Here is a 14,247-nt window from a genome sequence, read left to right as displayed (position 1 = left end):
GGGCACTGCTTTATAGAAGGTTCTTGAACCTCAGAGGCATCAAAGGATGCATCCAAAGGTGGAAATGTGCAGAGACTATCTTGAAGAAAAGATGAGTAGTTATCCTTGTAGCACCTGTGGCTCTTCAAGATGTTGTTGTCTGTGGGACCTCACTTTAAGTGCACATACACCTTGCACACACAAGATCAAAATATTTTGAACAGCACTTTCCATTGGCCCATGTCTGCACTATGCATGTCCTCCTGTTCCCCCACCCAGTAGCATAAAGGGTAGAGCAGCCATACCCATCTCTCAGTTCCCTCATTAATCCAGAATCCTAGATAAGAAGGTCTCAGAACATAATGAAGATGGAGAGATCCGCATAGACAACAGTATCTCTGAGAACCACAGGCCTTGTCCTGTTAAGGTAGTTTAACAAAACCCTTGAAATGTCCAAAGTGTGGTGTTTCTGATCTCTCAGGAAGCAGTGGGGTTTTGGAAAGAAAACAGGTAAATCAATAGATTGGTTCAAATTAAAGTCTGACAGAGCAGTGGGAATAAATTTGGGGTGAGGTCTTACCACCATCTTATCTTTATGGAATGTTGCATAAAGTGGGTCTGCCATGAAAGCTTGGAGTTCATTAACCTTCCTGGCTGATGTAACTGTGACTAAAAAGGCCATCTTAAAAGTAAGGAGGTTTAAAGAGCATTCAGAAAGAGGAATGAAAGGGGGAACTATTAAATTTCTAAGGACAATGTTAAGATCCCATATCAGAAGGGATTCCCTAAAGTATGCAATAACCCCTTTAGAAATCTGGGTACTATGGGGTATAAAAACGGAGTATAACACTACTACTGGGTAGCATACTGAGATCACTGCAATGCAGATTTTCATGGAACTGAAAGAGAGTCAAGAGTGTTTCAGATTCAGAATATAGTTAAATATTTTTGCTATGAGGGTCTTCAATGAGTCAAGGTTGTGCTGGGCTGCACACATCTGAAAATATTTTCCATTTAGAGGAGTAAGTTTCCATTTGGAAAGCTTTTTACTTAGCAAAAGGCACCCTTGTACTTGTAGAGAACAATCTCTGTCAGTAGCACTAAACCAATCAACATCCAGGCTGCCAGATGTAGTGACTTTGGGTCTGAATTAAGTTTTGGCCTTTTGTTCTGTGATAGTATGTTTGGAGAACCAAATTGGTATGGGAGGCTGGACAGACATTTTGAGGAGATCTGTTAACTTCATACTGGCTGAGACAATTCAGGCTATCAGGATTTGGAATTGATGGAAATATGTACATGAAATCTTGATCCCACAGTAAGGAAAGCATCTTGTAATGATCCCAGACCCATGCCACCCGTGTCATGACCCTACAGGTCTTGAACTTGGGTCCACATGGTTCCCAGTTGACTGTTGCCTCCCTGCTCTTACCCAGTGGCTCACTACTAACTGACTAAATAGGCCTTGTCTACACTAATGCTGTAATTGATCTAAGTTACGCTAGTTAAGTTGTGTAACTTAAGCCAACGTAACTAACCGACTTAAAAGCTGTGTCTATACCATGCTATGTCAATGGAAGAGCATTGAGGTGGAGTACTGAAGTCGACAGGACAGTGCTTTGTCATCGACTTAGCGTGTTTTCACCAGACCCACTAAATCAATGAAGCTGCATCAATGACAGTGGTGTCGATTTAGCTGGGTAGTGAAGACAGGCACTGAGTGCAGAGATCATGAAACCTGAAGTTACATCAGGAAGGCCTCCCCTGGGCCCTGATTGGAGGAGCAACATTGGGACATCTGATTTGTCAGAGCTTCCTATTTAAACCCAAAGAGAGGCACAAAAAGTTGTCTGCACAACTGGGCTCTAACTGGCCCCTTGCTCAGCCCTACAGACTCTGACCTGCCTGATTCCTAGTATCCTGACCTTGGCCTGACTCTTGGTGACCCAAATAGTATCTGACCCCATCCAAATTAGTTCATCTGACTCCTGCCCTGATTTCTGGTAACCTGAACACGATCCTCCTGAAACAGGTCACAAACTATCAGAGCTGGCCCCCTATGTCCCAGCCCTAACACTCCTCCCTGAACCAGATCGCTAACCACTGGACCCAACTGCCTACGGCCTGGCCCAGACACCCATGAACAAAACGTTGTACATTTCATGTTGTCTTTTGGGGCAAACAAATCTATAATGAGATTGGTTTGATGAATCTATGATGAAATATTGGTTTGATGATGACACAGACAATTTGTGATTGGTGATGGATTGTCTCCTTAGGCAGTCTGGCAGATTGTTGCTGACTCCTGGAGGATGAAGAGAAATTGGGGTTATCCCATGTTGTTGACACCTTGTTCATAATGTGATTAATTCTTGACATAGGGGTGATGCACAGGTGCCTCCTTGCTTGTTTATAGAGTACACTGCAAATTGAGTTGTCTTAATAATTTGCACTGTAGAATTCTGCAGAACAGGATGGAATGCTATGTAAGCTAATGTGACTACTCATATTTCTAGGACATTTACTTGAAGAATCAAGTCCTTTTAAGACGAAGTCCATTGTATCTGCAGGTGGTCCAGGTGTTTACCACAACCTGTTTCTGTTGCATCTGTGATCAACATCTTTTCAGGTGGATGTATGGAGAAGTGCACCTCTATTCAAACATTCCTGGAGTGTTACTACCAGCTCAGTGCAGACAGGTTGTGTGCTGAGATCACAATTCACATGTTAATTTGATGTCTTGTATGATGATACACTGATCTTAGCCAGCCTTGTAATGGATGTGGGTGAAGTTTGGCTAGTGGCATCACATACACATAAACTGACATGTTGCCCACAAGTATGAGGCAGTTTCTGACTATATTTGTAGCATATGATTTGATACTGGTGACTATAGCTTGAAGGAAAAGAACTCTGACTCCAAATTAACAAAAACATACCTCTCAGAAGACTATGTGGGCTCCTATTAATTCTATAGTTTGTGATGAGATGAGACCTTTTTTTCATAATTCTCCATGAATCTCGGCTGTCTGAATAGGTGAAAAATATAGTTCAGGGCTGTGGTGACTTCCTGATGAGATCTGCCTTTGATCAGACAATAGTCTAGATATGGATAATCCTTAATGCCTAATCTCCTCAGATGTGCTGCTACAACAGCTAAATATTTTGTAAAGCCTCTCAGCGCTGTGGAGAGACCACATGGTAGCACTCTGTATTAGTAGTGATTAGGCCCCCTTGTGAATCACAGGTACTTCCTGTGGGCTGACTGGCTGGAAATAAGGAAGTATGCAGCTTGTAGCCTGAGAGCCATGAACCAGTCTTGAGCCTGAAGGGAAGGGATGGTGGAGGCAACTGTTATCATCCTGAATCTGCGATAGTGTGTATATTTGTTCAGGTGTCTCAGGTCTAAGACAGGACAAATATCCCCATTTTTCTTTGGGATACGGAAATACCAGGAGTAAAATCCTCTTCTCTTGTATTCCAGAGGTACCTCTTCCATGGTGCCTAGAAGAAGTACAGAAGCCACCTCTTCCTTTAGCTATTTTTTGTGAGGTTACCTGAAGAGGGATTGGGAAGGACAATGAGTGTGTATGTGTGTGTGTGTGTGTGGGGGGGGGGGTTCCTAGGATAAGGAATGAAATTAGATGGAATAGCCATGGGAGGGAGACTACTTCTAGCACTTAAATGTCTTTATCATAGGTCATGACTGATAGAAGAAAGCAAGATGGCACCCAAAAGGCAGGGCTGGGTCCTGAGTAGTTCAAGCATGGCTCTCGACCCTTGCATCAAACCTGCTGCCTGGAAGCAGGTGTAGAATAGCCCATGGTCAAGGAAGATAGTCTCCTCCAAGAAAACTTTGGCTTTTTCCTGTGCAAGTATCAGAAAATCTGTGATGGGGGTACGTAGGTGTCTTCTGCCTGGATTGCCTCTGATAGCTAAATGGCACATAGTTTGGGGCTGAAATGTAGATGCCCAAGGAATGAAGCAGTGCTCTGGAATCTCTGAGGGAGTGCAGTGTGTCATCCATATAAACACTGAATAAGTCTGCGGCCTCAAGGGGCAAATCCTTCATTGTGCTTTGCACTTCTCTTGGAATGCCAGAGGCTTGCAGCCATGAAGTTCTGTGCGTGGTCATAGCGATGGCCATGAACAAAGTTGCAGTGATGCTGATGAATAAGTCTTTCTTCCAAATAAATCTAATTTTTTTGGAGTCTTTGCCTTTGGGGTGCTTTTATTCTGTCTGAACTTTTCATAAACTGTAGAATGTATGTAAAACTGTTCAAACCCCTTTTGGGGTATACAACATTTTTTTTCTGCTCCCTTAGCCAGAAGAGGCAGTTAAGTTGGTGTCTGCCACAGGGTTTTAGCTTGATATAAGACAGGGGTTCTCCAACTTCATTGCACAATGACCACCTTCTGACAACAAAAATTACTACATGACCCCAGGAGGGGGGACCAAACCCTGAGCTGTCCTAAGCACCACCACCCTGGGTGGGAGCAAAGCCGAAGACCAATGGCTTCAGCTAGGGAGCCTGTAATCTGAGCTCTGCCACCCAGGGCTGAAGCCCTTGGGCTTTGGCTTCGGTCCCGAGCGGAGGGGCTCGCGCTTTGGCCCTGGGTGGTGGGGCCGGGCTTCAGCTTTGGCTCCCAGCAAGTCTAACTCCAGCCCTGGTGACCCCATTAAAATAGGGTCGGGGCCCACTTTGAGAACCGCTGATAAGAAGCCCTTATAGATAAGGAGCACTACACTCGCAGGTACTAATGAGCTTAGATGGAGAGCAGCTCCTGAAATGTTCTAAAGTCATCAGGTGCCAGTACAAGACCTGAAAACACCACTTCATCAGGAGAGGATGATAACAGGTCTCTGAGAGATGAAAGACCATAGAATATCAGGGTTGGAAGGGACCTCAGGAGGTCATCTAGTCCAACCCCCTGCTCAAAGCAGGACCAATCCCCAGACAGATTTTTACCCCAGTTCCCTAAATGGCCCCCTCAAGGACTGAACTCACAACCCTGGGTTTAGCAGGCCAATGCTCAAACCACTGAGCTATCCCCCCCGATGTTACTCCTGAGACTCTAGTGCTTGTCCCTCCTCTTCCAGCTGCTCCTGTTCTTCCCTGTTTGCAGCCAAGCATCTGGCAATATATGCAAAAGGGGATTGAGACCTTCTGCACTTCCTTGAAAGATAAGGATTTCAACTCTTGGGTTCCCTGGAAGGAGGTCACCAGTATGCCCAGTAGGAACGAGGTGGTGCATTATATTGATAAAGGCCGGTTCAGATGGAACTGACCAGGCCATTGCCATGTTTGAGGTGGATGTACTGGAGCTCTCTGGTCTGTAGAGAGACACCTTTTTCCAACCTTTGTGAACTGAGGGGAGAAGGCTCAACTTGATGGAGACAGTAGTCCTGGTGATGAAGATGAAGAATAGACATCAATGAAAGGCAGTGCCAACCTTTGAGGTGACCTCTGCCTCTGTTATTGTCATCTATCATTAGATAGAACTTTTGTTGGGAAACTTTTGTTAGGAGAACAAACATATGCAACTGAAAGATCTCTATAGTTTTCTTTGATATCTAATAGGATGAAACCTAGGTCCAAGGTCTTATTAAAATATTGTCTAAGAAGGAATGGACAATCAGCACTCTAACATACTCTGCACTGGCATAACCTTGCTTCCACTGAAGTCAATGGGAGTTTTATTACTGACTTCAATAGAAACAGTTAGGCCAATGTTAAGAGCTTTTGAAAATCCCAAACTTAATCCTTCCCCTTGAAGGTAAACATAGGGGCTATAAGCATTCTTGTAAAGACCCTCTGGGTATGTCTACACTGCAGTACAACACCCATGGCTGGTCCACATTAGCTGACTCAGGTTTGTGGGGCTCGGGCTGTGAGGTTATAAAATTGCAGTGTAGAGGAGCTTAAATATGGATTTAGGAACCTTACTTTAGGCATCCAGTTTTGAAAATTTAAAACAAACAAACAAACAAAAAAAACAGTTAGTGAATGAGACGTCCAACCTTGCTTGCATTGCTAAGCCCTAGCTGGAAGATATTGGCTGGCTTTAGTCCAGGATGAGAAAGGGAGGGAGAGAGCATCCATTTTTCAGTTCACCCTACTTATAAGAGCAGCCCCACACTGAAGATAATACTCAAAACGAGGGTCTCATTTAGATGCATGTTTTGGGATAAAAATGAGGTAGGAACTGTATACGCATCACCCTACTACCCCCTTCATTCCCCTCTAAGCTAACCAAGTTCATTTTAGGCCTGTCCCTGGAGTAGCTACTGTACTGGCTGAACTCAACATGCATTTCAGCTATAATTTATATAATCACTAAGACTCTCAGTCTCCATGAAAACTGTGGAACTATCCCCAGCTGTTTTTAGCCTCAACTCAATACATCCGAGCAAACTTTGTATCTGGATGTGTGCAAGTATGATATAAACCACTTTTGTGATGATCTGATAAGATCCTCCTAAGTGAAGTCAGGTTATACTCCCCACACTGTGTTATTATTAGTCTATCATAGGAATTTGATTATCCTAAGGGGGTTCCAGCCACTGAACCACACTGTCACCAGTTTACTGGAATATTGTAGTTATCTTTTCTCCATATACATTCCTCATAGTGAATGATGTGTAACTAATGGTGGAGCAACAGCAGCAAAAAACCTATTCCAAAATAGACCAACTGCAGCATAAGCAAATAAATTGGAAAAAAAAAATCACTTTTCTCCACTGTGTATTTTTTTATTAGTCAGATTAATCATACTTTTTTCATAGTTCTCTGACAGGAGTATAGCTACTCATGGAGTCTGCAATCATATACTTTGCCCAATCTCTCACAGAAGGGGGACACACATCTTGTTCTTTCGTCTTGATCCTACACCAATCAAGTCAATTGGACCTTTGCTACTGACTTCAATGAGCACAGGAGTAAAGCCTCTAGTAAGGGAGCAAAGCTGGGAGTATTCAGACTGGGACACTGTTTTCAGATATAACACTGTCTTTTCTCTTTGAAATTGTTTTATCACATACTGTTCTATTAGTTTACTGCTGGCAGTGTATGCTTCACCATGTGGAGGGAGAGTGCTTTTGAAAGCTGGGGGCTGTTTCCACACCCAACTGCATGGACATGTGGGCCAGTGGTTAAAGCACTGAATATATATCCATTGCTTCACACGGTCAGTATTAGCAGCAACTCACTCATTTGATAACATGCCTTGCTGTGCACCTGTGACTGAAGAAACATGCATTAAAAATACCTTGGAACAACTGAAAAATGTCACAGAGGAGCAGCTGATGCCCCCTCACTGTCACCTGGTTTTGTGGCCTCTGACAATGTTGTAAAAATTAGAATAGCATTGCATAATAAAAAGGTAGAAGAATCCTGGAATCTTTTACACTGAAAGCATGTGTCTACCACAAGAGCTAAAGGACTAAGCCAACAGGACTTCTGATGCTCCACAAAAATCTGTTGCTTCGGGGTGACTGAATCACACCGTGGTATTGTGGATTACCAATGATCCCCATCAGAAGAAGCTAATCCGAACAGCCTGAGGTCCACAGCCATTCAAATATTCATATGCTGGCAGGGTTGAAAATCATATCCACAGCACTGAATACAATATAATAAAAACTTATGCTTCCTAATAGGCATATACCTTATGATTAGCACAATTTTCGCACTCAACAAAACTATGCACTGTAACTTTAACTCTGCCTTCCTCAACCGGCCCTTTTCTACATACCTCATTACCGACTATCCCTTTCAAACACTTAGTTGTGGATGTTTGGTGTGGCAGTGTGTTGTACCTGAATAGAGGTAAAACATAACCCTTTATTCAGCTTATGCTGGAAGGCAGCAAGGGGTTGCAAAAGTTACATCTACATAGGATCAGGTGCCTATCTTTCAAGAAAACAAAGCCACTTACAATATCTGTAATTCTTGTTCTCAGAAAGTATAAAGTTGTAATAGATTACTTCTCTTAGGATGCATGCTCCTCTCACAGAAATGTTGGGAAGGCTCATAGCTCAAAATTCTGAAGTTGTTGGATCCAACAGGGAACATTTTGCAATTCTGCCGTGGAATAATAGTGACCCCTAGTGCTCCAGTAAGTCTAAGCAAATATTAAAGAACTGGAAAATAAAATAGATACAAAACTCTGAATTCTGAGTTAAGTGGGTGGGTGCGTGGGTGCTAAGCTACTGTAACTTATTTCCTCAGAGAATAAGATTCACAGGTAAGTAGTTTTCATTTATCCAAAAAGTACAAGAGGTATCTAATAACCATTCCTGGCAATTCACAAGGTTTAAAAATATTTATAAAGCCTGTAAAACAGGTAAAGATGAACAGGAAAAAAAAGAAGGGAAACCTGTACTCCCATTCTATATAAATACTGCACATCGCTATAACTGTCAAGCGAGCTGCAAAGGCACTTTTTGCCACATACCTATTAACTTCTCACAACAAAAATGAAGGTTATATATAGAATCAATAGAGGATGAAGTAACTTGCTCAGTCATTTTGTTTCTTTCCTCATCTATGCTCCAGTCAGCTATATTTTGTAACTTTTCATCTTTTTCAGTGTCCCTGTTTCACCTCCCACTAGTTTTCTGTGCATTTTCTCCTTTTAAAATATCATTATTTCTCTTCTCAAACCATCTTCTTCAATATGTTTCTTTTCCAGTTGGGCTAGTCTCCCTTACCTGATTTTTGTTTAGTATTTTCTCACTTTGTTCTTCTACCAGTTTCTCTCCCTTTATTCCTCCTTTCACCAGTTCCCTCTTCCCTATGCCCATTCTTCTCTGGTCTTCACTTCATTAGGCCTCATTCTTCTTCAATTCCCTTTCCTGCAATCCTCCTCTTCTTCTTAGAGGCAACTTTCCCTGACACCTCCTTTGGTCTTTTCACCATTCCTGGCCTCCAAAGTCACACTTGAGTTCTACCCTCTCTGGTCCTTCTCCTTAATCAAATCAATCATAGCTCCCTCCAGTGCAAGTCCTCGATGTACTGTATGTGTGTCTCTCTCTCCTTTCCCTTTTTCCTCCAGGTCTGTCTGAGGTCATTATAATGCTTCCTCCACTTATAAAACTCCTCCTCACCCTCACCGTGTCAGGGTGAGCAATCAGACAATTCACATGATTTAAGTTAAGCACGTGTTTAAGCCTTTGTAAAAACAGGTCCTCAATGAGGAAAGGGTTTCATATCCTGAGTCCTTCCACATGTACTTTCACATAGCATATTCCATATACAGATACACTTTACAAATAAAATTGCCCCTAACTTCCTAATGCACACATACACAACTCCAGCAGAACATTGAGAGATCACTTACTGAATGGAAAATTCTATGTATTTTATATACACACTACCAATGGAACAATGGTATACCATCAGTTTACAAAAAGACAGTGGCCAGATTTTTAAAGGTATTTAGGAGTTGCTGCACTCAGCATTGCAATGCAGTTAGGACCTAACTCTCATTTTCAAAAGTGATTTAGACACTTAGAAGCCACTACCTAAATCACTTTTGAAAATGAGATTTAGCTCCTAAAAACAGTTAGGCATCACAATATTGAGTGCAGCAATACCTAAATACCTTTACAAATTTGGGCCAGTGTGCTTTTCATGAAGCACTTTAAAAAATCATAACTCAGCCAAATTAAAATCACTTTTCACTGTTCCACAAGAAAAAAATTGCAGCAGGGGACAACGTCCTTGCCAAATTTCAAGCTTTTTTATCACTCTGACTGAGGTGATAGAGCTTAAAAAAGAAAATAAAATCATTTTTTAAAAATGACACGTGTATTTTTCCACTCTTTCTATTTCTACAAATTTTTCCTCAAGTTCCAAGAAAATTTACTTCCAAAATGAAAACAAAAGTGTCAAATTTCAGCTGGGAAGGGAGACATTTTATAAAACTATTCCTCTGAATATGACCTTTTACAATGTAAAGGCGACTACAACCTCCTTATCTATAAGTATTGCTACATGCTCTGCCTATAATGCGAGAATATATACTATAGAGCTAAAGCACAGTATATATTATAAAGTTTCCAAATAAAGTACAAAACCCTCAGTCTTTTTCAAGTCTGAAAATATGCTATCTCTATACTAAACCCACTAATTTATCCATAAAGGAAAAATTCAGCAGAGTATATAAGCACCAAAATGACACTTAAAAAAATATAAAACAAAACATGTCAAATGCTTATTTTGCTTTACCTTGTAAATTCCAGCACATTTAGCAATTCATATCTTTCCTCATGGCCAAGCTGGAAAAAAAGACATATTTTTGTTAGTGAGATTTAAGCTTTAAAAAAAAAAAATAGACTAGGAACTACTTTTTGGCATAAACCTACCAGACTAAATTGTATTAAATATGTAAACTATTTAATATCAATGCCAAAATATTAATAATACATAGTAACAGAATTTTAATGTACTTACAGAGTCTATAATTACTGAGTCAGGTGTCCTTCCAGTGAATACAAAACGAAGATGCTTGGCTGCTCTGACCAATGCTCCTTCATCTGCAACAAACCAATTTCCATTGTTTTTTTTTATAGATTGAGAAACTATCAAGAAAAAGAATTTTCAAGTTTTAAATACCTTTTAAATATTGTAGGATAAATAACACAGAGACAGGCAGATTTGTACCTGTTCAAATTTCCCAATTATTCTTTTACCTGCTCCTCATCAATAAATAAATAAATTTAGAAGGTCTTCCTTCTTCACTGCTCAAATTTTCTTTATTACTCTTGAAAAAAGTTCAGTATCTCAGCTATTTCTGAGTCATTGTAAATTACCCTCATTTAACAGCAGTCCTACTGTACTTTCCTCCCTTTCTTTTTCATTTTATATATTTGTAGAATCCCTTATTACCTTTGACTAGCATTAATTCTTTTTGCTTTTCTGACACCCTTATTTTTTCCTCCTCAAACCATAACTGACTCTAAAAATTCTTGTTTAGGTGCCTCCTGGGTTTCCCATTTTAAGTACAGGTTTTCACTTTTTCTCACATATTTGAGTAGCCTCTACTGGCATCACACTGGCCAATTCCTATTAATTGTCGTCTTCTTTTCAGAGGATCTGTAGTCTGTTCCTACTTAATTATAGTGCTTTCTTCTTTCTCAAGATTTCTTACTGAATTTGAAAACTTTCCTCCACCAAACCCTACTCACTAAATTTCTTGTTTCCCCCAAAATTTGCTTTACTGAAATTTAAATCCAACATTGGGACAATGCTGCAATTCTGTGATCCCATTCCTTACTACTATATAAGGAGTGAAAGTATTATTATTCATTTACATTTATAAAACTGAAGTAGCTCATAGTCAATATTTCTAAACTTCCCTAATATTCTCGCATTCTCTGGAAAGTTGTCCCCTTTTGGTGTTTTAGTTTCATATAAGAAATTGACACTACCAGTCTACCTGTGCTGGAGTCCTCTTGCCTCTTAGAAGGCCCACTGAAAACATGAAACTACTTTTTGCTGGGTACACCTTAGAAGCTGATCCATTAACTGCTGCACTGCTTCAAAGGAGGCAACAAAACACATCAGAGGTAGCACAGGAGAAAAGATTTTCATTTCATAGGGGAATTATTTTCCTTTAGATTGAAAGAGCAACCTCCAAAGAGAAATAACCAAAGCCATAGCTGAAAATTTTACCTCGGTATCTAAGGGTATGTCTACACTGTATCTGGAAGTGAGCCACCCCATTACCTATTGTTAATTTAATCCATTTTAACTTTTAACTTCAGTGTACAAATCACTGAATCATAGAATCACAGAACTAGAAGGGACCTCAAGAGGTCAGCTAGTCCAGTCCCCTGCACTCATGGCAGGACTAAGTACTATCTAGATCATTCCTGACAGGTGTCTGTCTAACCTGCTCTTAAAAATTTCCAATGATGGAGATTCCACAACCTCCCTAGGCAATTTATTCCAGCGCCTAACCACCCTGACAGTTAGGAAGTTTTTCCTAATGTCCAACCTAAACCCATTGCTTCTTCTCCTATCCTCAGAGGTTAAGAAAAACAATTTTTCTTCCTCCTCCTTGTAACAACCTTTTACATACTTGAAAACTGTTATGTCCCCTCTCAGTCTTCTCTTTTCTGGACTAAACAAACCCAATTTTTTCAATCTTCCCTCATAGGTCATGTTTTCTAGACCTTTAATCATTTTTGTCACTCTTCTCTGGACTCTCACAAATTTGTCCACATCCTTCCTGAAATGTGGCACCCAGAATTGGACACAATACTCCAGTTGAGGCTTAATCAGTGTGGAGTAGAGTGGAAGAATTACTTCTCGTATCTTGTTTACAACACTCCTGCTAATATATCCCAGAAGGATGTTTGCTTTTTTTTGCAACAGCGTTATACCGTTGACTCAATGAGTCGCTTTTCTGCTGCTCAAGCTGATGAGCCATAGCACTGTGATAAAAATGTCAGTCTTCTGCTTCAAGACTGGCACTTATTTAAAGAGCCATAATAGCATAGTATGTAAGAAACTACACAGGTAACTGCGAGTAATAAGACTATATACATATCACATGTTCTTTATTACATCACAATGAATCAGAAAATGATGTCTATGAGGCCTAGAAAAATGGGACCTCAAATCTGACTGGCAGGCCTACGTACTGTTTTAATACAAATAAATAACAAATATATTTCATTAAAAACTTTGTCATACAAAATGTTCATACTGATTTTTGCAAGAATCTATTTGAAAAAAATGTATGAAGTGTGGTTTACTGGTGTTTTAAATATTGTCTTTTCTAGTTCTTTGTTGATGTTTTGGCTGATCATCAGAATCGTTGTCCTACTTAAGAGGTTTTATTTTCCTTCCTGATGATTACTACATAGTAGTATTTTCTTTTGTGATACTTTGTTAAGTCAATGCCATTGTTATGAAGCATCAGAGAGAGCCATAAACAGGGGTGTTAGCTTGTCTAACTGAACACATGCCTTTGAATTTTATTTGTATTACTCAACCCATTCAACTTTTCACAACACAGCAGTTTAGGTGTTGCAATGTAGATAACAAACCACCCTTTATTATTGTATAGGCTATGTGACATCTACAAATCCTCTCTAAGACATGGATTGGAAAAAAATCTAAAACAGTGTCTTTTATAGAAATAAAAATGTATGAGACAGATCTTAAATATCACTACTTTTGCACTTTTATTTAAATTTCTGGGCAAGGGGTAGACGTAGGGGTAACTCATCAAGTTCTGAATTAACATTCTTGTTGAGTGGATTGAATATTTTACAATTTATATATAATTATTTAGCTTTTACCTGGAGATGCTGCTTGATATATAATCTTATCACCTTCTCTTTCTGGAACAGCTGTATGACACACTGCCATCATTGTTAGAAACTCGCAAATTATAGGTGCAGTTGGCTAGTCCAAAAACAGGGTAAAAAGTAACAATTAATCTGTGCACTATTAAAATGTGTTAGTACATATTGGCAAATATTAATTCAGGGGAAAATCTCCTTTCCTGATTACAAGAATATGCATTTTTAAAATTTCCACATTCTTTTGGTTGATGACATTGTACATAAACCATTTTCAACATTCACCTGATTTGCTTCAAGTACATTCCAACCGCTGCTATACTTTCCTTTTGTATAGTCAGTGCAGATATTGATGCCTATAGTTAAGGCTGCCCAAGTGTAATGGGGTGTTCACCTCACACTAGCCTAGAAGAGGTCAATGAGGCTGAGAAGGGGCCAATTAACTGGATAGAGGAAGGAAATTACGTAATCTCAGTAACCCCTGAATGAAGATGGAGCCCAGCTGAGAAGGAACAGACAGGGCTAGTATAAAGCCAGGAAGCTGACAGCAGAAAGGGAAAGGGGCTGCAGTAAGGGAGCCAGTAGCCGCTCTGGACATCACAAAGGGATGTAAGTAAACCTAAAGGGAGAGGGTGCAGGAAAAGGCTCAGGGAAATGGCAGCAAGGCTTAAGACACTGCAAGCTTTGGCTGCTGATTAGAGGATTCCTGAGCTGGAACCCAGAGTAGAGGATGGGCTTGGGTTCCCCTACCGGCCACTTGGGAAGTGGCACCATCTGGGCAGTGAATGGGAAGACTACCTGAGACAGTTTGTATGGAAAGACTAGGATACCCCCGAAATGGGAAAAACACATAATGACCTATCGAAGGGCCAAGTAACCTAAGTCAGAGAGAGAGAGAGAGAGAGAGAGAGAGAGAGAGAGAGAGGCGGCAGGACTTACAATGAGCAACA

The 14,247-nt window shown here is 40.4% G+C and overlaps 1 protein-coding gene across 1 annotated transcript in view; it reads right to left on the bottom strand.

Moving 5' to 3' along the window:
• The window catches only part of ATP8A1 (ATPase phospholipid transporting 8A1), a gene marked incomplete at its 5' end in the record, with an annotated part of 249,508 nt that overhangs the window by 133,161 nt on the left and 102,100 nt on the right, over nt 1–14,247 (bottom strand). Inside the window, 3 exons of the mRNA XM_065405013.1 lie at nt 10,212–10,261; nt 10,437–10,519; nt 13,295–13,400. Of these exons, the coding sequence (XP_065261085.1) occupies nt 10,212–10,261; nt 10,437–10,519; nt 13,295–13,400 (239 nt within the window). The remainder of the gene's footprint in view (nt 1–10,211; nt 10,262–10,436; nt 10,520–13,294; nt 13,401–14,247) is intronic.

This window comes from Emys orbicularis, chromosome 5, assembly GCF_028017835.1.
Source record: "Emys orbicularis isolate rEmyOrb1 chromosome 5, rEmyOrb1.hap1, whole genome shotgun sequence".
Taxonomy (NCBI): domain Eukaryota; kingdom Metazoa; phylum Chordata; order Testudines; family Emydidae; genus Emys; species Emys orbicularis.
This window is presented reverse-complemented; position numbering and strand designations above follow the sequence as displayed.